The sequence below is a fragment of the Tinamus guttatus genome, unplaced genomic scaffold, assembly GCF_059628265.1.
Source record: "Tinamus guttatus ecotype Peru unplaced genomic scaffold, ASM5962826v1 Tinamus_guttatus_pri_ptg000639l, whole genome shotgun sequence".
NCBI lineage: Eukaryota > Metazoa > Chordata > Aves > Tinamiformes > Tinamidae > Tinamus > Tinamus guttatus.
In genome coordinates this window covers 5,176,234-5,201,845 of record NW_028289173.1, presented here as the reverse complement: position 1 = coordinate 5,201,845, position 25,612 = coordinate 5,176,234, and the positions used below count along the sequence as shown (strand labels likewise).

Below are 25,612 nucleotides of genomic sequence, written 5' to 3'. Positions count from 1 at the left end.
GCGATTGCAGGCGCGATTGGCGTGTTACTTTTGGTTTGCTCACAGGCCGCTGTCGCTGTGTTTTCGGGCTCCTCGGCCTCTGCAGCGCTCGGGTGTTCTGCGGAGAAAACGAAGCCGCGCGCAAGCCCGGGCCGCGCAGTCTGCGCGGAGCCGGCGGGGCCGCTGGGCCGGGGGGGCTGGCGCGGCGCCGGCTGCAATTCCCGCTCATGGCCCGGGGCGGCCCGCGCTACCAAAAGCCGCGTGTGGGTCAGGCGTGGGGGCAGGAGGAGACCAAGCGACGGGCTGCTCGGCTCCTTGCGGGGGACCCCTGCGTGGAGTGACGTGCGTGGTTGTGGCTGAGGTTACGTCGCGTTTTGTGGTTACGTGCGACGCGGCCACGCATGGACGGGGCCAAAGGCGACGGCTCCTCGCTCGCCTTTTGGAGCTCTTTTCCCCTCTTCCAAGCGGGAGCTGTTAACGGCGCAAATACCGCTAGCGGTGCTTAGGGTCCGGGCAGTGAGTGCGCGGCAGTCGCTGAGGCCGCCCGCGCACAGCGCAGCCCCTTTCCCTGCGCGCAGAGCGGAGGTGGCGGCCGCTGCCCCCGCGGCCTCAGCGCAGGGCCCTGGCCTGCGGCGGGACCCGCTGCCGGGGCCCAAGGTGGAAAGGCCTCGCCGGGAACCTCGCTCGGCTCCGGGACAGCCGCGGGGCGGCCGCGGGGCCTCACGGAGCCGCCGTGGCCCAGCCTGAGAAGGTGGAAAAGCCGGTGTCCCTTCCGAGTTGTCATTGTCCCCAGCAGACCCGGGTCTGTCGTGAAGGCCCCAAATAAAGGATACTCGGCCGTGGCCGTGGTCCCAGGGCCGCGGAAAAGGCGCCTCGGGGAGCCGCGGACGGTGCGCGGAGTGTGAGTGGGACCGTCCGGGCCGCGCTCCGCGCCAGCGTAGCCTGGCACCTCGCGGCACGTTTTGAGTTCGAGCTGAACTTCTGAACGATCGCTTTGCTTTTGAAGCAGGAGGGGGAAAAAAGGGTGTTTTTTTTCCCCCTCTTCCTTTACTTTTAATTTATTCGAGGGATCATTCCTTTCTGGTGGTTTCCTATGTATATTTGCTCACCCATCAGTTCAAGACCTGGAATGTCACTAAGCAGAAGAGAAATATTCTCCCTTCTGTTGAAGCTTCAGGATTTCTCGTTTTAAAGCGAGTAGCGGTTAATATATGTTCTGCAAAGGCTTTTACCCCAAACAGAGGAGCAACGAGTGCAAGTAGCTCGGGTGTCAGAAAGCAAAATCCACAGAGGGAGTCAGAGGGAAAACAGGGTGCAGTTACTCGTGCGAATTGCGAAACCGGGAGCCCTTACTGAACGTCCCCCGTGTGCGGGAAAGTGCTGCGTTATTTCCCTAACGGGACTCCCACCCGTGGGGCTACTGGTGGCCCCGGGGGCGCGTCGTCCGTCTCCTGCCTTCGTCTCGCCCCCGACGGGCGGCTGGACCCGCTCGGGGCAGGTTTTGCTGCCGCTTTGCGGGAGCAGTTTGGTGCGAGAGGGCAGCGCGCCCCGAAGGGGAATGCGCGCAGGATGGGGGGTGATGGCGAGCGGGAGCTAATGATGTAAGCGCGGACTGTATGACGTTTTTATTACGCACTGATTGCGCGTGGCGCGTGCATGGCTCGGCGGCGCGCAGGCGGGGAACGGGGATTGAACGGGGCTCTTCCTTCACCTCCCCCAGGAATCGCTGGTGTGAAGAGCAGCCGCTAATTGAAAACCAGCTATTAATCGATTTCATATATAATTTAATTTAAGACCTCGGCTATTTTTTTTCTTTCCCCATCCCTCCAAGTTCCCTGTGTGTCGAAGCCAGGGATGCTAAATGGCCTTGGGCGTTTGAAGATGCGCCTCTTTTCCGCGGGGCGCAGGGGCTGCTCTTGAGCCGCGAGGCTGCCCTGGGTCGTGGGCATCGCGCGGGCCGGTGGGCGCGCAGGGCGAGCTCAGTTTTGCGCGAAAATTTGCCCAGACTCCCCATCCACAGAGCGGAGGCCACCGAGGCGCAGGGAAGTTCCTGGGCGCTCTCCAAGGATGTGCCCGGGCTTCGCTCTGCCCGTGCCTCGCACACAAGCTCACGAGCTGGGAGGATCCCACATGCCCTTCCTGTGCGGGTTTTGTTTTTCATACACGTATATTTTATTTTGCCTCGCCTCCCAGGCGGCTTGTGTGCACTGTCCATGCGCCCCGAAGGTGGTGCGGGGCCGCCATGGACGCAGCCCTCCTGCTTTCATTGCGCCGAGGCTCATAAAGCCATTCGCTCCTTTCCCAAGTAATAAACAAACGTCGCGTTAGGTCAAGATTGATGGTGTCCATGCAATAAAAACGGGCCAGGTCAGGAAGGAATAAAATTCAATCAGAGCTCGCGGAATCATTTTTCAGGGGACAGGGAGACAGAAAAGGAGACGGGGGTCAAGGGAGACGATGTCGCCGTTCCCAGCGCAGCGGCCGGGGGGAGCAGGGCGCGGGTTAACGAGCCATTGTTTTTGCTTAAGCGCAGCCTAATTGAGCGCCACGATAGCGACGCCGGCGCGGGGGGAAGGGGGCGGCCCCGCCGTCTAAGCGCGGCTCTGTGCTCGGGAGAGGCCCCCACGGGCGGCCCGAGGCCGCAGCGGGCCACGCGCGCGTGGGGCAGCCCGCAGTTCAGCGCTGTCCCGGCGCGGGCTGGGCGAGGACACGGGGAAGGGCGAGCAGCCCAGAGAGAGGGCACTTTCCTTGGAAGTCCTGATTGGAGGTGAAGAGGGGAAAGAACCCAAGCTCGCTGCTCAACCTGTGTCACCCGCGCCAGTTTCACGCGAAAAGCCCCTCTTCTCTCGCCGCCACCGACGGACTCAGTTTCCTGGACGGGACTCCAGGCTCGGATAGGTGACTTCGCTGCCGGCTCCTAAGGATTTAGGAAGAGTCGATGGAGGCGGCGCTTACGGGGGCTCCGCGTTCCCCCCGCAGCTCCCCTTCCCCGCTGGCAGCGAAGCCGGATGCCCAGGGGCAGCCGAGCGGGACCGGCGGGGCTGCGGACCCGGCCCGGCCCGGCCCGGCCCGGCCCGGCGGGGAGCCCGGGCGGCCCCAGCCGCGCTCTCTCGGTGGCACCGCTTTTCGTGGGCGCCTTCGGGGTTGCCCCCTTTCCGCGCTCTCCTGGCCGCCCCGCCGGGGCCGAATGTCGCGCGCGGGGGCGAGTTCGGGCCCCTTCACGGGATCCTCATGTTGTGGCACCGTTTTGGTCCCTGATAGCAGGGTCAGGGTGGATCTCCACGGGAAGGCCAGAGCCTTCGCACTACCCAATGGCCTGGGCCGAGGAGGCGCAGCCGTGCGTTCCCCAGGCGGGCTGGGGGCATTTCTTGTGCCGCACCTCGGCCACTCTCGAAAGCCCAAAATTGGCGCCCTGGTATCCGTGTGCCACAAACTATTAGCAATTATATAGATATAGATATAGATATTTCTTATATTTCTTTTCTTTTTTTTTCGGACTAGAGAGGGAGGTGGTTCCAGCTACCGGAGAGAACTCGCAAGGTCTCCCGCTGAATGGGATTTGGGTGGTCGGCGTTTTTTTGCCCCCTAAATAAACACAGCTTGAAGCGACTTGGGTGGGCAGAAGGGAACAATTTGAGAGAGTGAGGGAGCTGGGCAAGCAGCCGACCCGAGACTTACCTGCTGGCGGCTCTCACCTGACCTTTGGGTGTCGAGGGGCTTGGTTGCTTGGTGTATTACCCCGCGCTCGGGTCAGCTGCTTTAGGCTGATTTCAGCGGAATTAAAGCAAAAACAATGAAACCCCCAAATTAGACCCCCCTCCTTTCCAGACTAGTCACCTCTAGGGAGAATGCAGGAAAACCAACACATTTAGAACTATTAACTCTTAAAATAGTTGAATTTCCTCTAGTAAAAAAAAAAAAGACGCAAATTATTACACTCATGAGCTCAGTATATTTATATCTTATGTGAATCGATGAATAATAAGATCATATGGACTGGAGCCGCTTGTCCCTCGGAAGGCAAGTTCTCGATTTCAACCAAACGCCATGGCCATTTTCCTCCACCGTTCCTGGAATTTATTTACTTGCCAGAACATTCAGGCGGTCGAGTTTAAGTTTTTTTAAATAAATATTTGAAAGAAGGAAAAAGAAGAATGTTTTTCCATAGAACGATAATGTAAAAGTACTGATAATATCGTCCAAAGCAGAAGAGAATTGTTTAAACAATGTCGGTGCTTGCAAGATTGCCCAGTATAAATACGTTCGCGCTGCCTGTACGTTTCGATAGAGGTTTCTGCTGGGGCTTTTTACGTGTGTGTGTTTCCCCTCTCCCCGTCTGGGCAGCTGCAGGGTGACCCAGGGGCATCCCCCCTCGCTGGGCCTGGAGGACCATTGGACAGCGATGCAGCTCGACGGGGCACCCGGCCGCGCACGGCACCTCTTGTCGCTCCGTGCAACGCTGCTTAGCGGTTTCTGCCTCCATGAGGATTTACGCAAGCGTTCGCGGCAGTGTTTCTAACCTGCCCTCTCGGAGCTGGAGTGGATTCGAAACCCAATAACCAATTGCAGGAAAAAAAAAAAAAAAAAAAAAAAAAAGGCGCTTTCTGCTGCGGAGGGGGCGCGGGCTGGAGCGCGGCGAGCTCATTAGCGAGGCCGAGGTCGCAATTAGCGGCCGCCGCCGCGGACCCACCTCCCCTCTGCCCGCCTCCCCGAGCCCCCCGCGCGCGGCCGTTGCGGAGGAGCTGCTGGTGTTTTCCTTCGAGCCGTCAAAACGCTGGAGCTCTGCCTGCTCCTGCGCGGCGCCCCGCGCCTGCTGTGTCTGCAGCACCGGGGGCGCCGGTGGCGGCAGGAGCCGCCCCGGCAAACGGACCGCGAGGGGCCCGGGCCGCCCCGCTGGGCCCGTGTCGGTGCCGCGGGTCCCCCCTGCCCCGGGACCGCGCCGGGCCCGGCTGCCAGGCCGCGCAGGGGAAGGAAGAGGATGTGACCCTCATGTCCGCCCGTTGTGCGCACGGCAGGCGGGGGTGCTCCCCCAAAGTTGCGCTTAGAAGTAAAAATCAGATATTAAAAAAAAATCACTTTTTAATTTTATTTTATTTCCCAGCAAGTGAGCCGTCTTTCCGCGCGGCAGCGCAGGCCACGGAGACCCTTCCAACCCCCTTTCCATCTCCGCGCAACCAGCTGCTCTGGGTCGTCCCCGCTGCTCTCCCCCCGTTCCTGCCCTTACCCCCGAGGCTGGCGGGGGGGACAGCGGGGCCGTTTGAGCTCGCGGCCCCGCGGAAGGCCCCGTCGCGCCGCCTTCGCTGGGGCTCGGCTGCCCCGGGATTCCCCCGAGCCCCCGCGCCGGCGCCCGGCGGGTCTTTTGCAGCCCGCGAGTGGTCGGTGGTTTCGAGCGCCCCTGAAGGGCCTCGGGAGATGAAAAAAAAAAAAAAAAAGAGGAAAGAAAAAAAAGGAAAAAAAGGAAGTTTTCGTGGCAGGAGTACCTCTGGCTAGAGAGGCCCGGGGAGAGCGCCGTGCCGCGCGCTCAGGCGGGACCTGCGCGGTTATTTTAACTGCCCTCTTAAATTAACGGAGCTGCAATGACCGAGGGCGAGCCGGGCAGATGCAGGATGGGAGGAAGGGGGGATGCTGCCTTTCTATACCCCGACTGCACAAAATACGTGCTGTAAGTGTGTGTGCTGGCTCCGCGGCGTGCAGCCGGGCTGTTAGCTGCAGACATGTCATCTGCGCAGGTCGCCGCGCTTTTATTTTTAAGGAGCGATTCAGGGGTCGCTGCAAAGAGTACTAATTAAGGAAGAATTGAAAATACTGCGGTGTGTGGGGAGAACGAAAAGTGGTCCAGGCTTTTGCCTAATGAAACGAACAAACAAAAAATCCACATATTTTGTCCTGTAACTTCTAATAATATATTTTTTCTTTAAAAAACAACAACAAAAAGACATTCAAAAGACGCGGGTGGACCATCTCTGCCCTCTCAAGCCCTTCCACTCCCGCTCTCCAACATACAGGCTGAAAAAACAGAATAAACTATCTACTCTTGAATGCGCCACAGTTAAAGATGCCAAAAAAAAAAGGAAAAAAAAAAAGAAAAAAAAAAGAACGAAAGCCAGGCGAAGGAAAGCTGGCAGCTTGTGTAAAGGTCCCGAGTTCTGTAGAGATGTGGAACTCAGACGTAACAGCGAGCTACCCAGTGAATCACTTTAAGGAAAAAAATAGTTCCCAGAAATACAAAAAACTCTTTGTCATAAAAGCGAAAAAGGTTTTATTACTTTTATTATTATCACTATTATTTTACCTCCTCCCCGTCTTTTTTTTTTTTTCTTTTTTTTGCGTGTGCCACTGGAGAGCCGCTGCTGCCCTTACCGTCGGGAGCGCCTGCGAGGCGAAGCCGCCCACTCTCCACGGTCCCCACGCGGGGCTGCCGCCGCCGGCTGAGTTGGGCAGCGCGGGCCCGCGGAGGGGCAGCTGCAGCGGCCACGGGGCACTCGTGCTCGAGGCGCCCTCCTGCTTCCCCAAGCCACCCCCTGTCCGCCTGCCTCCTTCCCGCTCGGCACTCCGTGCACCTGCAGCCGCGGCCCTGCTTTCCTCCTCGGCCCGTGCCGGGCGGCGGGCGCGGGGGTGCCCGGCGCTCCGCACCGCTCCGCGCCGCCCCGCACCGCCCCGCGCCGCCCCGCGCCGCCCCGCGCCGCCCCGCGCCGCCGTCCCGCCGCGGCGCTCGCTCCTCTCCCGCTGCCCCTCGGGCAAAATCTGTGCGCGCCCCGTCCGTGCCCCGCTCCAGCAGCCCGCAGGCTGCGCCGGGCCCCGCAGCGCCCCCCGCGCCGCGCGCGGGCCGCGCTCGTGGGCGCCTCGGGGCTTTGCTCGCTCCGCACCCGCGGCCACGGCCCCCGCTGCGAGGGCCGCCATGCGCCTTCGCGAGGCGTAAAACTCCGCGATGGGAGCAGTTGGTGGGTGGAAGAGCCGAAACCAAAGGGAAATGTATGGGCATGGCGACCTCTGGATAACCCGGGCACCTTGGCACAAAGAGTGCAAAAATATTTACTCACCTCGAAGTTTCTATTTAAAAAAAGTTTATTTAGTTAATTTATTTTTATTTTATTTTTAAGACATCTTTTGAGATGGATCAAGCTCCCATCCGAGCTCTCATTATAGTAACAGGGTAGAAGGGAAATCGGTCGATTCTGAGAGAGCGAGAAAAAGAAAAAAACAGACCCCCCAGCCCCTGGATCTGGAAGGTGCTGGGTAAAAGGCTTTCTGCGACTCACACACACTCGGGAAGGAAGAACTGCAAAGCGCTTACAAGTCCCCCCCCGCCCCCGACCCTCTTGAAAGCGATTCCAGCAATTAGGAATTAATTCGGCGTAGTCAAAGGCGATCTCATTGCAAAGCTGTATCGAGTTATCCAAACTTTGGCGGAGTGCAAGCGGTGGGAAGGGGCGGCTCGGGTGGAGGTGAGCTGCAGAAAAGGAAAACAAGGAGTGCTCAGGAAAGGAAGGAGAGGGGAAGCCAGGGCTGGGGAACGGCGATGCTGCCGGGCAGGCTGGGGGGGGCACACGCTTTTGTTTTCCTTTCAATCAGTGGCAGAAGCACTAAAAACGCGCCGAAGGTCCCAGGTGATTGAAAGACGAGTTTTAATTATCAAAAGGAAACCAGCACCGATGCTTCCTTCAGGTAGGGAAAAAGGGGTGGAATGGAGTGACCCTTCCCATGGCAGGAGCCCCAGCCCGGCGGGCGCGGGGAGAGGGGGGAACCCGCTTTTGAATGCGGGGAGGGCAGTGGGCCCGATCCCGCCGCGGGGCTCCGGGCCTGGTCGGGTCGCTGGGCTCAGGCGTTCGGGTTGTTCCTCATGAGCTCCACGTCGGCGTCCACCATCTCCCGCACCAGCTCCTGCGGGACACAGAGACGCACGGGTGAGGGTGACCCCCGTGACCCCCTTCCCCAAAAGTCCAGGCTGGGGGCTCTGCTTTTCCCGCCACTCCGCTTCCCGTTGCGGCTCGAATTCCCAAGCTGGCATGGGAGCGCAAGCACGCGGTGTTCCCATCGCGGATCCGCGCTGCACCCTTTCCAGAGAGGGTCAGCGGAGTCGCCGCGGATTGCCCGCACTGCTGTCCTCAAAGCAGCAGCAGCTGGGGACTGTCACCGCAGCCGTGACCCCTCGGCGTGCCTGGGCCGCCCCGCGGACCCTTCCCGCCCTGCCTCCCTCGCGGCCTCCTGCCTTGCTCGAGGAGGACACAAGGCCACAGCGCAGGTACAGAGCACGCCGGAGGGGCAACTCACATCAAACGTGACCCTGGGCTTCCAGTTCAGCTTTTGCCTCGCCTTGGTGCAGTCACCTTGAAGAAAATCCTGCAGGAAAGAAGAGAGCAAACACCACGGTCACCTCCCCATCCTGCGGCGTGCAAGGCTCAGCCGGAGCCCCCTGCGCGCCCCCAGCCACAACCTGTGGGTCAAACACTGCCACTGGGGCAGAAGCCCCCGGGAGAGGCAAAACCCGGGCGCGCTGCACACAGAGCACAGCGGGCCGGGCAAGGTGCCACGCTGGCCTCGCTGGCCTTGCCCTGGCCTCGCACGCTCCTTGCAGCACTCAGACCCCATCGGCCTCGGGGGCCTCAAGATGCAGCTTTCGTGGGAGCTCCTCTTCCTGTAAATCACCAGGAGGCAGCACGATTTCACCAGGGCATCCCGCACGGAGGGAGTTACTCTTTGCTGCTGTCTGCGGGTGGGGGGGGACGAGCTCCACTCTTACTGCCTCGCAATGATGAGCATTTTATAGCACACTGTCATATGCCTTAGTCATGCTATTGAGCTGCTTCAAATTCTTTTTTTTTCTTTTTTCCCACATTTGTTTAAATAATGTAAATCACAGAGCAAACATGACAACTGTTCCCCTGCAAATAAAAACGTGATCACAGACACATGATGCTGAAACTGTTACGAATCTGGGTAACCACATCCAGCAGCAGTAAACATCCAAACATCCAGCTTTTTTCCGCCTACATCTTTCTTTTTTTTTTTTTTTCCCCTTAAGTACTTAGAGCATCCACACAGAAAGAAAAGTCTAAATACCTTCTCAGTACCAAGGAATTATCCTGAAACTATTACAGAAACCAGGATATGAACCACTGTTCATATTCACCTTAATGCTTAATAATCTCAACAGTGCTACCACACCAAACAGTCCCACAACCAGCTGTGAAAAGTAATGTAAACAAGAGGAAAAGCTCCTTTGAATGCACCTCTAATGAAGAGACTGACTGAAGTGTTTCTTGGGTCTGGATTAAAAGTTATACAGGTCTAGCTGCAGCTGCTTTCATTTCTGTAAACATTTTAATCTAAAATATCACTAAAAATCTGCCTGCAAAACCCAAGTATTGTGTTTAAATAGCTAGATTTTTTTTCCAGTTGTCTGTGATGATTTAATAAAATATATCTGCTCCTTTTAAAAGATTTGTTCCTCTGTAATAGCAAATATTAAAATTACACCGGCCCAGGGTTAAAGCAAAAACATTGTGAGACAGCAAGAAATCTAAGGCTCAGCTCTGCTCTTGCATTTCGCTTTATGGTGGTAACACAGCAGGGTTTCCTGGAAAAACGTCTCCCTCTTTCCCTCGCCGGCCGCTGGCGGAGCTGACGAGCGCTTTGCGGCCGCAGGTTTTTAACTGCGTTGCCGCACACACAGTTTTTGGGATGGCATCTCGTGAGCGGCCCGGCTCCCGCTGGCTTCCCCAGGGACCTCATCGTGCGCAGTGAAACGCAGCCCGTCCTCCCTTCACACTGTGCCCACGGGCAGAGCGGGGCCCCCCGGGAGCAGGGGGGACGCAGCTCCGCGAAGGGGACGTGGGACGAAGGGGACGTGGGACGAACGGGTCCGCGGAGCCGGGACCGGGCACCGCTTCACACAGCTCCTCCTTTACGCGAGCAGCATTTGCGCTTGCCTCCAGACAGGGGTGAGCACATAGACTGGAACAAAATGATATGAAAATGAAAATCCTGCGATTTCCTTAAATTATACTAAATGATTTCCTACTGCAGTCCTGTAATGGGCTTTTAGAAACTGCAGCAGACGTTTGAGGCCAAGTCATGCAGAACCGCATCAGCTCGAGGGATCCCCTGGAGGGTCGTGTGAATATGGATTGCAAAATCTGGTTTGAAATGGGGAAAGCTCCCGCTGACTTGGATGCAATTTGGATCAGGCCCTAGTGGAGGCATGCCTTTTATCTGCAGTTCTGTTTAATTTACATTATATATGTGTGTATATGTATATGCCTCGAAACAAGGGAATCTGTCTTAAAATAGGAATTCAGTATAAAAACAACTGCCCTTTTCCCCATTCTAATTTAAGCCATTAGCTATCAGTTAAGAAGTGTTTTAATAATATCTAGTTTTAATTCATAAAAGACATATCATAAAGCTTAGGACATTCATTTTTATAAATTCTGTGTAAGTAACAAAATTATATCCGTGTATAACAACAGTTTTTGAACTGAGCCTATCTAGAATACTGGGTTCTCATTTTAAAAAATGGACGGGGCCATAACAGAATGAATGGCTATTGCCTGTTGTATGTAGCTGCATTCTGCTTTCAAACAGCTTGGGAGCAGTCTTTTAACTTTCTTAGACAAATGCTTTTTGTTAAAATAGTTTATCTAAAAAAATACTTTGCTTAATTCCAGTCCTTCATTCAAAAACATAAACACTCAGCTGCTTAACAGGCCAAAATAAGGTCGGAGGGAGATTCCAAATTGGTAGAGTTATTTGCAGTGCTGGATTATACATAAAGATAACACAAACAACTAGTGTATTAAAGCCATTTAAGTATAAAAATATATGACTCTTTCTTTTTCTTAAAAAGTTCACATGCTTTAACAATGATGTAGTAAAGGTATTATGGCATAATCTGCTAGAAAAAAAAACCAAGAAGAAAACATTTAATATATATGATAATACAAATTCCCCATCTGACTCTGGTTAAAAGATTTTAAATAGCTCTCCTAAAGAAGTTTATGTACTTTTGAGAAACACTACTTTGTAGAAAGATTTACTTAAAAATAGCATTATGGACAAAAGTGCTCCTATGCATTTTTTTAAAAGGACCTCTTACAGAAATGACTAAGTACAGAAACAGAATGGCTATATCACATACCCTAATATTAACACCATATTACAAGGTTTTTATTGCATTATTCTTAGTCGAAGCTTCAACACTGAATGGAAATGATGACTGGAACAAAGCTATTCCTGATTAAAGGATTGTATTGCAGTCATGTTTCCTGTATTTTTCTACAAGTAGCTCATAATATGAAAACAATAAGGTAATTACAATAAAATAAGAATATTAAAAAAGCTCCCCTTGGAACAGAATGGCTGCTTGTTTATATTATTCTAGTACTTCACTGAAACCAGAGATGCATCTGATGGTCTTCCAGAAAAAAAAAAAAAAAAAAGGAAAGAAAAAAGGAAGCGCCCTGGGTACCCTTCCATATCGCACACTCGTTTTCCAGTGTCAGAGCGTCACTTTCTAGCAGTATGACCAGATCAGAAAGCAAAGAAAGAAGAGGTAAACTCCCACTGGAGAAAACTCAAATTAAAAACTCTGATATATATATATATATATAAAGTTCTTGAAAGCCAGCTGCTGCTGCTGCATCTGAGCTTAACCACTATTCCTGTTTTTTGATGGAATTGCAGGTGATGAAATTACACCATTTCATGTTTTTTATTCCTGGAAGATAACTTTTTTTTTTTTTTTTCTCTACAGAACTGTGCTTTAAATATTGACATAAAAATAAGGCCCTCTGACTTCCTGAAAACCCTGAGGATTTAGATACTGAGAAATAAGAGTTTGCAAACCTGGAAACACTCATTAAAGCTTTGTTATTTTTGCAGTGCCCAAGTCATCCACATGAAATTAAGTCTTTGTTTTTAGTTACCTGTTTTAGGAGGAACTATCTCTTATTTTCCATGCAAATACAATTAACATAAATGAATAGCAATGACAAGTTTTACATGCAAGCTGCTCTAGGAGTTGAAAAGCAGAACCCAGGTAGATATTTAAAGGGAAGGAACAAGTCAAATTGTCTGTTGCCATTTAGTATTACAGGAAATGCTCCTATAGCTTTATATTCAGCTAGCTGTCATATGACTTACTCTCAGAGAAAAGAATGAGTTTATCTGATGCAAATTTTTCTGTTTGATCTTTTCTGTAAATTAGCCTGCCTAGCTGTGTAGAAAACACCCTATTATTGAGTTGGATTTTATGGTGATTCCATGTTACTGTCCAAGCATACACTTATACAGACACATACAGATAACCAGACAGAAATTCGTTATTCTGTGTGGTTAAGGTCTTTTCAAATTAGCCTTTAAAATCATGAGACAAAAATGTAAAATATTTTAATGTAAATATCACATTTCCAAACTCTTGTTCCGAGTGTCATTGCTACTTCTATTTTGATTCACTCTGTGATTGATCTGGTTTCACTGTGCAATGTATCACTGTCTCATTCAATTAACCTTAACTGAAATTTTAAAGCCTCAAGACAATGTGAGAAAAAGGAGATAGCGTGGCCTGAAAGAACTCCAAGGTTTCTTTTATTACTACAGCTCAGCTGACTGCCTTTAAACTGTTACTTCATTTAACCCAGTGCCAGGAGCCAGAGTTTGCTCTCTGTTGCACCAGAGCAGAGTAGAGATTAAGGCCTCAGACAAACACCTGCGATGGAATCGTGCCCAAGTCCGCTCGCCTCAGCAGAGACAAAGTTTTACCTCTAAAAATAAACAGATTTGCTCTAAGCACACAATAGCTTTACTGCATCTGAAAAGTGGCCAGGGTTATATTCACAATCACCAAGAACTGGAAGCCAATTTGCTACAGCAGAGCTCCCAGAAGCAAAGAACATATAGATCCAGGTCAGTGGAGTCTCTGACTTGCATGTTTAGTCTTGTGCTATTTTGCTCAAGAAGTTTCCTCAAGAAATATTTCAATAATCAAACAGCCAAAGCTTCCTGCAAATTCTGTTCCTATTCTGCTTGCTTTGTTTCCTCCCTGAGACCACTGCGCCTCAGCTTTTGCTTGTCCCATTAAAAAAATTGCAATAAACAATATATCTGTTTAATACAACAACATTAGTTTACAGTTCCACATTTTCACCATTGTGTCTCAATAAAACAAAGTTTATTTTATGACGTACACCTCCCCTTTCTTGTACTTTTTGCAGCATTTATGATAGCTATTTTTAAGGAAAGTTCACATAACCCATCTCAGGCATAGGGTTGCCCACGCAGTATGCTCAGGTATCTGCTGCAGCTCCCAGCTCAAAAAGAGAACAGTTTGGTTAGAGTGTTTGCTGCAAATAATAGATTGCGTGCTTTGCTCACTAGCCAGCTCTTCTACTGTCGCCCTTATCCTCCATGCCCTAATACTCTCTAGCACTTGCCACGAGGCCTCGTGCCGTTGTATCTTAGCTCAGGTGCAAAGTTCTTCACTGGGATGAGCACGTGAGCAGTGATGGTGACTGCACTGGAGCTATTCCGTGGGCCCTGCTCTCCGCATGCTTATGGAGATCCACAAGGCAGACAGCGCTGGCTTGACTTCTTTGCAGAGAGTAGTGTTTGTTACAATATCTATAGTAACAGGAAAAACAATATAATTATAAAGCAAGTGACTCCTATCACCACAGTAAGTATGAGGGGAATGTGAAGATAAAACACGTCGATGAGCAAAGCGCGAGCCTGACGAAGAACACGGTAAACATCGTCAGGAATTTCAGAATAGCTGCAATGAGTGTCACTCAGTTTTCATTTTTTCTTTCCACTGTTCTTAGAAAAGCAAAGTTGTGGAGCACTTAGGGTACCAAGGGAATAGAAGAATGCCAGTGAATTTGGTTCCTGATCTAAATTTGTTTTAATGCAGCATGAACAGACTGGCTTTCACTCTTGGATCAGCAGTCTTTTGCAGAAAGACAGTATTGTTCGCAAAGAACCACAGAAAAAGCAAAAAGACCAACACTCAAGCAACCCATAGGTTGAAATGTAGGATGCAAATATATATAAAAGAATACCATTTAAAAGAACAGGCGTAATATTTTCTTCCCAGCATGTTTTCATATGCAAATGCCTTCCTATTCTGAAGGTTCATTTTTTTAAATAAAACTATATTGACAGGAAAGAGAAGGGATAGAGAAACGTGGATAGCAAAGGGCTGATTCTGAGAGGCGCTGAGCACCTGCACTCCTGACAGGAGCCAGCAGGTTGCAAGTGCTGGGCATCTTTGGGGTAAGGTCTTATCTCCGGGCTCCACAGTGTCTTGGCAATGTGGATCAATGCAAGCTGCATTGTCAACAAAATCTGAGCAGGGCCGTCACTTTTCTACTAGGAATAGGAGGTGTTGGAACAGCACTTTTATCTTATCTGCTCGATAATCTCTAATTTGAGCAGCTTCCAAAGGGTTAAGGCGAATGAACTCGGAGCAGCAATAAACATTAGGGTGATAATGCCAGTAATGGAGATTGCCTCCCTGCCGCCCCGGAGCCCCCCTTCTTCCCCTTCCCTCCACTGCTGTGGATCAGCAGAGGCAGAGCTGAAGCCAGAGCTCTCTTGCAGTGGCAGGGGGTGATAAGGGAGTAGAAGACAACAGTAAACTGTCTGCTCTGCTCAGGAAGCCAGGAATCAGGGGTACCGCGTGTCCGTGGGACGGAGAGCCAACGTCAGGGCAGCAACGATGCTCAGTGCCAGTCCTGACAGATCCCCACACACTGGCAATGAAACGGCAGCAGCAACACGGGAGGAGGCCACGTGGCCACTTCATGGAGCCTCGTCGCTTTGACGGATGCGGCCTTGGAGCTGCGGACCACGCGACCGCAGAGCAGGCCGTGCACGAGCCTCATGTCACAGCACTGAGGCGGGAGAGCCGCAGGCCCTGGAGCCCCCTGCTAGGGCTGAGCATGACTCAAATCCACGGATTTGCCAAACTCAGCCTGAGAAAATGTCTTGGCCAGCGCTGTCCCTCGAGCCGGATAAAATTCCTCCTGAATTACAGCCTGATCCAGCGACCACTGAAGTCAGTGCTGAATTTAACTCGCTTGCTCACGGCGAGCTGGCCTGCCCGGGGCTCAGTGCAGATCTGGGCCATCTCATAGCGGATCAGGCCAGGGGTGCGTTTCTGCACTCTTCAAGTAACAAGATCACTTTAAAGTGCACAATTCTAGCACAGCATCTGCTGAAAAAGCAGAAGACACCTGGGGCAGACAAAGAGGATTAAACCCACTCCATTTGCCATTTATTGTATAGGTAATTATACCTATACAGGTCAGTTGTCAGCACTGAACACAAAAATACCCTTTCTCTCATGTTACATCCATACACCCAAACACACAAATCACAGCTAAATCTGTAGTATGTCTCCAAGAATGCAAACTAATAACTGAATGAGGGATACTAGTATGAACCAAATAGTCCCAATTGGTCTAGTGAAATAAAACTGCTCTTTACGAAAGACTGTGCAGGTTACACGTAGGAGTTGGCTGTTACTGCTCTGTAGAGTTGCTGGCATTAAGAAACAGTGTGTGACCAGGACCTCATGTGCTTCAGGCTAATCTGTGGATGAAGGGGTGTCCGAATAACCCAGACTCCGCATGACAGGCGTTAGAAACTTCCATGCAATTTCTCTTCCCAGCAGAGGTTTTGGGGAGGTTATAGGCAAGTGCGTTTCTTCAAGTTCCTTGGCTAGATCGTAGGGAGGACGTCAGTGTGTGACCTTCACATACCGTGACTTACTGAAAACAAGACCCTGTGAGAGATGAATCGTTTTCAAATGAGGTAGAGGTCAGCTGCAGTGTAAGAAAAGAATGGCTTTTCTCTTCTTTCATGAGTGCCTCAGAGTCCTGCTTTTATTCACTAGTAAATGGTACTGCATTTTCTCTTGCTTCCATGTGGCCCCCTCTACTCTTTTTGGAGAAAGCCAATCATGTCTTGACCATATATGCTTTTATTGTTAGACACTATGTTTTTGACTTAGGTAAGAGCATGGTGACTTTTAAAATTAGAAAATGCCATTCTCCCTCTCTCTCTCTTTTTTTCTTTTTTTTTTTTAATAAGCTGTGTTTTCAGCACTTCTTTCTTTTTTCATTTTCTGCAAAATTGCTCTGTGAAGCTGTTTCAATCTAGGGGTTTACTGTGCAGTAACAGCTACCTTGCTTGCTAGAAATGCAATATGGTCCAATATGGGCAATTTGTTCACTGACTGACTTATCAAGATGAATTGGAAAACTGCTCACCCCACAAATCCATTCTGCAAGGCTACTTAGTTTCTTATCTGCTTCCATAAAGATATTACATTCATAATAACTATTTTGGAAATGTTAGCGGTTTTCCTTATCATTGCTGGGTGAATATCAAATGACAAGCAATAAAACAATAAACTCAGTACAGTGAACTTGTATTCTTTCTATAGGTATTTATCTACTTATCTAAGAGCATTACGCAGCAATTTAATTAACACAGGTCTGTGATTAGCAGGATATTACTACTCTGTATGGTGAATTTCTTTATCTCATAAAGACAGGATGCACTATTTTGGGTAATTTTACTACCTCTGTGGCTAGTCACATCTCTGAAAAAAAACCCAAGACATTTTTGAGGTTTGAGGTTAACATTAAAACTATGCTACTACTTTTGCCCTAATAGAAAGCTTAATTTACTCAAAAGGTCATTGTCTATCTAAAGAACATGCCATCGTAAAATTCTGATCATCTGATCATTCCAATCATCAATTGCCTTCTTTGGCATATTTTCAGTACACATCCCACTACTCTGAACACTGAACTATAGCTTAGGCTGGGCATGGGAGAAGACACCCTTTCCTACACACTTTACACTGACATATGAACCTCTGCCACCCTGAAGTCCATGAGAAGAGTGTGGGGGAAAGGCAGAGAGGAGGTGGGCACTTTTCCTGTTCCCCTCTCCCGTATGGATTAACTAGAACAAAGGATTTAGCATGGAGGAATAGTGAGTCATTTGCTATTGTTTGAAAAACAGTTGTAATTTATTCCCTCTCTAGGGTAAGGGAGGTGAAGAAGGGAGCTGGAAGAAGGGAACATTCGCTTATCTAAGCAAAGTGGCTACATACAGTCTTTTCCCGAAAACTGCTTTTTAGAAACAGCCTCCGTCTGCCTGGTCATAAACCTGACCTAATTTATGGGACACGACATCTTTCTCCCCTCCTTACCGCATTCCAGTTTGTCACTAAAACCTCCATCAGATTTGGAAACCGTTTTCAAGGCACAATATATGGAAGGAATGCAAGCTGTGAAAGGCTTCAAAGGTGCTCTTGAGCTGGGGTTCTGTTACATGAGAAAAAACATATATCCATTTCAAATGCAGTGTATCAAAAGGAATCAAGATGGGATACCAGGGGGACTCCAATATGCAAAAGTGAAGCTATCTTTGCCCATAAACCTCTCGTTGCAAAGCAAATAATCCATTAAAGGGTTAAATAAAACAAGGTATGATAATTTTTGATTCTCAGTACGCCCTAAACGTATTCTCCAGTGGGCTTGATAGAGAAGGAAGTCCAAGCAGTGGCCTTTCACATGACATCATAAAAGCCTAATTTATCACCAGTCACCAAACATCTAGAAAATCATAACATCCTTTCAGGAAAACCATGTGCAAAATAATCAGATTTACTTTGATGAAAGCTTTAGTGCTTGAGTCCAAGTAGGACACTACAAAGAATAACCCTTTGCAGGTACTGACATACAACAAAGCAGGTCACATTTAATACTTCAAACTCATGTTTTATCCATTAAAAGGCTTATGCATTTCCTGTCCATAAACAAACGCACTCCCATTCTGCACGTGTATTCAACCGAGCCTACCAAGACAAAACACTGGTCATTGTTGAGTCCAGGCCACGTATCCAGCTGAACATTTGCTTTACGGATAAATAAAACATGCTACTGCGGCAACTTCAAGCACTACACTTGCCACCCCCTTACCTGACTGTCCCTTGAATATTGCCATAACATCTCACAGCTTTGGGAAGGATGGATTGCAAATTACAGCAGCTTCTGTCTGTTTGAGGGTCAGTAGCATAAATCAAGTAAAAGTGTAGATTTGTTTTCTTTCCTCCTTCCTTTTTCTCTCTTTCACTTTCACTCAGAACAGACATCCAACCCACCAAAACATCTTCCAACCCACCACAAAAACACTAAGAAAGAATCAATATAACTACTATATATATTTTTTCTTTTAAAATATAAGTCAAGTATATCATTCTCTTCCATCCATCCCTTTTCTTGGCTATTTAATTTTTCACGCTTTCCTTATTTAAATCTTTCATGTTTTTTGGCTAATTCATTTTTCCTATAAAACTTTATTTCTCCATTTTTTATTTAAAGACATTTTTCTTTCCCAATTTGATGCCTCTCCCAGTGTCTTTCTCTCTCAAACTATTCCAGTTTCTTTGAACATCATTCTCCTGTTTGCTCACAAACACCTTCTTAAACTTGCTGAAAGAGACTTCACCATCTCTTCTCTGCCATCAAAATGAAACACTTCACAAGGAGTTTTTGTTCCCCTCTCCTTGTTTTTCCCTCAGTAATTCTGTGCCATGAATATATATATATAATATTGTTTCGGTATTCTCTACTTATTTTCAAAGACTTGTTTCTTTTTCTTTACTAATGGTGCTCCATCATACACCACCCATGTTTTCTTCTCCATTCAGGTTTTGACTTTTGAAAAAAATGCTGCAGGGTTTGTGAGACAATTTACATTATCATTCATATAATAGTGGTTTGTGAGCAGGGCTAAACTTATATTGAAATAAGTTTTAAAAAAAGCACCAACATGTCCTTAGGATCAAGGTAAAAAGCAGGTTCTTTTACAGAACCACCGAATCACAGAATGATTGAGGTTGGAAGGGACCTCTACAGATCATCTAGTCCAATCCCTCTGGGGTTGGACTTCCAAACCGCATCCAGGCAGGTTTGGAAGATCTCCAGAGAAGGAGACTCCATAGCCTCTCTGGGCAGCCTGTTCCAGGGTTCTGTCACCCTCACAGGAAAGAAGTTCTTCCTCACATGGAGATGAAACTCCCTGTGTTTCAACTTGTACCCATTACCCCTTGTTCTATTGCTGGCCATCACCAAGAAGAGTTTTGCCACATTCTCTTTACATTCTCCCCTCAGGTATTTGTACATATTGCTCAGATCTCCTCTCAGCCTTCTCTTCTCCAGACTAAACAGCTCGCCTTCCTCATGCGATAGATGCTCCAGTCCCTTGATCATTTTTGTCGCTCTCTGCAGTACCCTCTCTAGAAGCTCCACATGTCCCTCTTGTCCTGGGGAGCCCAGAACTGCACCCAATACTCCAGGTGCGGCCTCACCAGAGCTGAGGAGAGGGGCAGGATCCCCTCCCTTGACCTGCTGGCAACTCTCCTCCTCATGCAGGCCAGGATCCCATTGGCCTTCTTGGCCACAAGGCACATTGCTGACTCATGGTTAATTTGTTGTCAAACAGGACTCCCAAATCCCTCTTCGCAGAGCTGTTTTCCAGCAGGTCAATCCCTAATCTGTACTGGTGCCTGGGGTTATTCCTCCCCAGGTGCAGCCCTGCACTTCTCCTTGTTGAACCTCATGAGGTTCCTCTCTGCCCAACTCTCCATTCTGTCTCGGTCTCTCTGAATGGCAGCACAGGCCTCGGGAGTGTCGGCCACTCCATCCAGTTTTGTATCATCTGCAAACTTGCTGAGGGTGCTGTTAGTGTTCACAGTAGTTGCCTGTGAGCTTCCACAGATTTGGTAGTCCAATCACCATACACTAAAATACTTCAAAATACTTTAAAAGAGTTCATAACATGCACTGTTCCTTTCCAAAACATCACCAAATGCAAATAGGTCTGCTTTAAATTTGTCCTCTCAATTACCTTCTTAAACACCTTCAATTAAACAAGAAAGGAATTTTTGATCTAGTACCAAAAATCTTCATTATTTCACCCTGCAGCAGTCAAACATGGAAGAGCACGACAGAAGGAAAATTTTCTAATGCTCCCACCCTAGCTACTAAACCTCCATTAGTTTTAGAGTTAAAAAACAAGCAAACTCCTCAGATCTGTACAGTAATAGGCATGGGATCAGCATACTCCAATGCTTTCACCTATGTAACATTTTAAAGGGAAAATTAGGCATCGCCTGATGTCCTTACAATGGAAGTGCAATATTCTATTATCAAGTTTCAGTACAAATGACAGTTCTGTTCCTCAGACAAGAAATGCTAGTTTTCATTCATGTTTTGGCAGCACAGAGATGCCAGGCAAGGGTCCTATTAGGCATTAGACAAAAACATAGATGGCAGTTGTTTCTCTGAAAGTGTATCAAAGTGAACTATTCACTCCCTTGAATATTCTGTTAGAATTTGTCTCTTTCCCAGTGTATGCCAACTACAAACCCTACAGCTTGGTTTACTTCCTTTGCTGCATTCCAACATTATGGACAATGTGTATGAATGCATAAAATGATGAGTGACAGACCTCTCCTCTATTTTTGGGAATCTAAAAAGCAGCTGAAGAAAACTAGATAAATATCTCAGCAGCTTCATTCTACTTGCAACCTCAGCAAGACTTCAAGCAAAACTAACATATTAAGACAAAACAAGACTGCTTTACAGCAGCACAAAAACTACGTAGAACCTGTGCAGAAGAAAGATACAGATTTTATATAACTAAAAAACAGTAGTGAATAGAAATGTCAATGCCATCCCCATTTACATTGTCTAGGGGCATGGACGCTAGGGTCTTGGCCAACATTTTGGAGTGAAAGGGAGGAGCAAAAAGATAATCCAGGCTGTATCACACCACTTATGGTAAACGTGATATTTTTTTTTACAGATAAAATGGCCAAAGCAGTGAGTCTGTTATTGTTTTGCAGCAAGTAGTCCCCAGAGTAGCAAGTGGCTGCAAGGGTGAGGGGAGGTAACTTCCAATGACTCATTTAACTATATACTACTTGCTTGTCTACAGTTTCATTTCTACTTCTGTTCCTGGATTTTCTTTTATTTTTATAGCTTCTCTCACACAAAATTCAAAAGCTCACCCTGACAGTATTCAAAAATTACTAGTCCAAAACTAGTCCAAAAATCACTAGTCCAAATGTCCCTCTTACTGACATCAGAGCAGGACGATTTAGGGGTGTACTGGTTTGTCTTCTGTACTTTAAAGACATATTTTTCAAGAATTTATCTACAAATAGAAGGTGCAAAAATTTAAGTAAAAAAGCTGGGATTTCTTTATAATCACAAGATCCCAGAACTTTCTGCTCTAGGAAAATTAAAAAGGGATAACATGATCTACATGGCAGGACTGCAAAAGTTGGCAACACAGAACAAATAAAAATTGATTTCACTTCATTGTAATTCAGTCACAGTCTAAAGGAGAATGCTTTCCTTCCTTATCATTTCATTTTCACTCCTAAATACATCATTCATGACTTCCTCAATCCTTTGCAGGACTGCATCAATCAAATGCATTTTTTAAAGAAGTGTAAAAGCATTCAAACATATCACAAAAGCTGCTCAACGCTTTATAAACTGTTGACAAGATACTGACAAATCAATGATTAAATCTCCATGTACTATTTAAAACTCTCAGAGCAGATTTCACGTTTTGATGACATAGTACTACCTGCTCAGCAGTGCTACAATGTCTCACTGCAGTAGCACACAACTGAGGCATGAAATAACCCAGAACTTTGTTATCCAAAAAAGCTCAAACCGAAATAATATTATAGCTTCTAAATAAGCTTCTGCTTGGTCTGCTTGGAAAATGTAATCTCTGAAATTGTCAATTCTTAAGCAATTGAATAGAAAAGAAAAACTATATTAGCGCAGACAGGCTGCCTGGCAGTTTACAATGCAAAGACCCAAATTAATCACTTGTATCTTCTTTTTTTTTTTTTTTAACTAGACCAGTATATATTTTAGTAGTATACACTTCAGCTAAATCCTGTGAACTTACTTTTCTGAACAGCCAGAGAACAGGGAAAGAGCTGACTTTTCATAGCATCTTTTGGCATCTTTTGCCTAAGTAATAATAGTCAGGATAATTTTCATCAACATGAGAAAGAAGTTCAGATCTAATCAAGTCGGCACTACCTCCTGACACTGCCTGCTCTATGCTTGCTTGAGCACGTAGACAGCGGCTGGCATTTCCGCAGCTTGATCATTACTATTGCTTTTCAAACTATGTCTGTCACACAGGTTAGGAAAACATGGGTAATTAAACATAAACAGTGTCATAAAATAATAGTAAGAAAAAAATTAATAATCATCCAAAGGAGTGTTTGGGGCACCTCCCTGTACCAGCTTGGATTTCTGCCCCTTCTTTCAGACAGTTTTCCTACGTGTACTTTTTAATTATTTCCTTCACGAGCCCTTTAAGGCAAAGAAGTTTGTACAGGAGGGAAAAAAACTATTAGAACCGATGAGAAAAGTGATATGCAAAACAAGAAACTGCAATTAAAGTGTTCTCTGAGCTACTGCAGCCTGATTTTCAATTGCTTATGGCAAAGATTTACCTCTATGACATTCCTAGTTTAAAATACATATGCTTTAAATGCAAGATTTCAGGAGCTGCTTGTTTTTCACTTGTACCATGCACTACTGTTAGTCCCTGAGTACAGCAGATCTGTTCTGGCATATTGTTCTTTCTATCAAGTCAATATTTACACCATACGCACGTTAATGCATATGGTACATTCCATATGCATCCTTCCAGTGCATGTACATGTGTGGCACCCTTTGCCTCTATAGTCCAAGAAACACTAATTCTTAGCTCAGTTCAAAGAAATGGCATAAAATAACACAGCTATGAAGACTGAAGCTTTGGGTCATGTATTAAAATCCTACATGTGCTGTTGCAGCTTAATTTTGTGCACATGGCTATGGGAACTGAGTATGCAGTTCTGGTAACTACATCCAAAAACAACGAGCTACACACACACAACTAACGGGATATTTGCCATGTGCAATTATCATTGAGTAAGATCTGTGTGAAACGTGTGATCTTTCCTGTTAGCAGGCATGCAAATATTAGGTAAGGAGGTCATCATTTCAAACTGCTTTACATCCTGAATAGCCATTTATGAATCTGAGTAAAAAGCTGCAGCCAACTTGAGTTATCCTTACTTCCTTCGTGCTTTTTAGAATGTAGTATGGACTAGACAAAGATTTTCATTGCAGGGAAGAATTGTGCCTGTTTATATAGGGAGAAAAATAAGTGCAGCAAAAAATATAATGTTTAACGCATCCAAATCCACACATAAATAGCACATTTACAGATGTTTCTTGTTCTCATTCAGTAGTATTTGCACAGGTGCTTGCCTTAAGTTATGAGCCTGCATACAAACTTCAGCACATCTCTAAAATACTCTTCTTCCCACAAATCTACAGTGCTTCAATTCCTATATTCAGGATTAAAAATATTTAACTTATAGTGTTGGAGATGCTAACTAATGTACTAACTGCATTCCAGCAATTTATTTCGCCTATTCACTCTATCTAACAGAATAAATTGACGTAGAATTTCTGTTTTGCGGAAGGAGGAACTTCCATATTCTCATGCAAGCCTCCCTGAGCACCAGCATGATTCTGTGACTGAATGGGCTAAATATACCTCAGCTTTGTACTGGACACCATCACTGCTGGTAGCATCCCACCAGGCTAAACTCACAAATTCAACAATATGAAAAAGTTTCAGTTCTTCACCAGTTTCAGATTTTTCCACCAGTAAACTCAACAGCAGATTCACTCCTTGATTTTTTTTTCTCCCTTGGCATCAACAGAATACAAGAGATGTCTGCTCAGCTTCGTTACTCCTTCAATTAAGTGCTTTTAGATACTTTCCAGCATCTCTTGTTCATGATCCTTTTTTTTCCCTTTAATGTTTCTCCACTGCATGTTTTCTCCTTTTCATTCTTGTCTTTCTCCCCAGCACCTCAAAACCTCTATCCCTTGTGTCTCTATTCCCCAGTCTAGTTCAACCCACGTCTCCCACTTTCCTAAGGCTTTTCTACCTGAAGCACATGCAAATAAATGTGCTTCAATCTTTGGTCATATCTCTGGAGGAGGTGCTCAATTAAGTTGGCTCCCTTCACTGCTCAGCTTTCCAACTGAGTTCTGCTTGCCAGGACTGAGGCAAATTATACTCAGATTCATTAATTAAGATGCTGTAAACTTCATTTATTATTTACCAATGTGCCATATGTGGAGAAAAAAAAAAAAGACATGAAACTGAGAGACCCTCTGGACCTTCTGTGGACCCAGAGTCCTTCTGGGAAGGTCACAAATCTCCAAGATATCTTTGAGCATTAAGTTTTGCGCTTGGATTTCTAATTTAGCTGAAAGATGTGTAAAAACATATGCAGTCAGACAGCTCCTTGGCTATACATCTAAGGAGGCTCACAGCATAAGTTATTACTTCCAAAGTCAATTGTAACTTATGCTCACTAAATTGGCTCCAGATCCACCCTTTTCAGACAGTAGTACAGGAATAATTTATTATTTTGGTGAAAAGCACCCATTTTTAGCTAAACCACACTCCCAGCAGGGAGTTTCACCAGTAGAAGTGCCAAAGACACAGGGATTCAAAGATGCACGGAGCTCTTGGAGGTTCGTGGAATAGAAGTGAATAAAGCACAATATGTAGTCACGTCTGTCAGCACTCTGAAACATATAACCTCTCCCAAACATAGGGGGTCTGCAGCACAAATTCAAGAGGAAAATTTGTTCCTGTTGGATGTAGGGATTTCCTTGCTTTCAAAATCCATGCAATTTATTATATGATATTATATAACAGAAATCTTACTGATTGTGGTGAAACCATTTCAGCTTTCTGTGGATCTAATGTTTTGATCTGAGTTCTCTCTCTCTTGACTGTTTTCTCCTATGATGAAAACAGTGTACATAACATTGCACTAGCTGATATGAGAGCTGTAATTTTAGGCATTTAACCCATATACCCCACGTTAACAGTCTAGGCAATGGGAAGATATGACTCTGCAGAGTTGTTCTCTCACTGATTACAGCAGAAACCTGATGTTACATGGCTCAGACGAATTCAGCCCCTTCCAATCATGGCTGTAAACCTGAGCCAATTTGCTCTACCAGAGGTGATGTTCTCTGGTGTTAGCATTCCAAAACCAGATTGCTTCACTAGCTTTCTGCAGAAATACTGACCTACATACCTTGAAAAGACTTTCTTTTCCCTGAGTGAACTCCTGATTCACCAGGAGGATATACGAGGACTTGAATAGCAGCAACTGCTGAAGGAAAGGGAACCGCAGAAAAACACTTGTTGCCAAACTTTGCATTTAAATGGAAGGAAGAGAAACAGATGGGGAAATCTCTCTTCAGACAGTGTTTACTAGCACAATCAGCACCTGAGGCAGCACTTACTCAGGTGCTGAAATTACAGAGGTAAGTTTTATGATGAGAAATCTATTCCTCATATGACAGCTATATTTCTCATCATGGATCATAAAAGCCAGATGATCCATCAGATAACTACCTGATTGTAACATGCATCACAATAAAACCTTCAACTTTCTATTTTGTTTTACGACCCTGGATACATCTGGAATGCT

At 47.0% G+C, this 25,612-nt stretch overlaps 1 protein-coding gene across 1 annotated transcript in view; it reads right to left on the bottom strand.

The window, feature by feature from the left end:
* Positions 1-7,721: 7,721 nt before the first annotated feature.
* Positions 7,722-25,612, bottom strand: part of GMDS (GDP-mannose 4,6-dehydratase) — a 403,890-nt gene continuing 385,999 nt past the window's right edge. Inside the window, exons 10-11 of the mRNA XM_088535645.1 lie at positions 8,251-8,319; positions 7,722-7,860 (exon numbers count right to left, since the gene is read on the bottom strand). Of these exons, the coding sequence (XP_088391771.1) occupies positions 7,798-7,860; positions 8,251-8,319 (132 nt within the window). The 3' untranslated portion in view covers positions 7,722-7,797. The remainder of the gene's footprint in view (positions 7,861-8,250; positions 8,320-25,612) is intronic.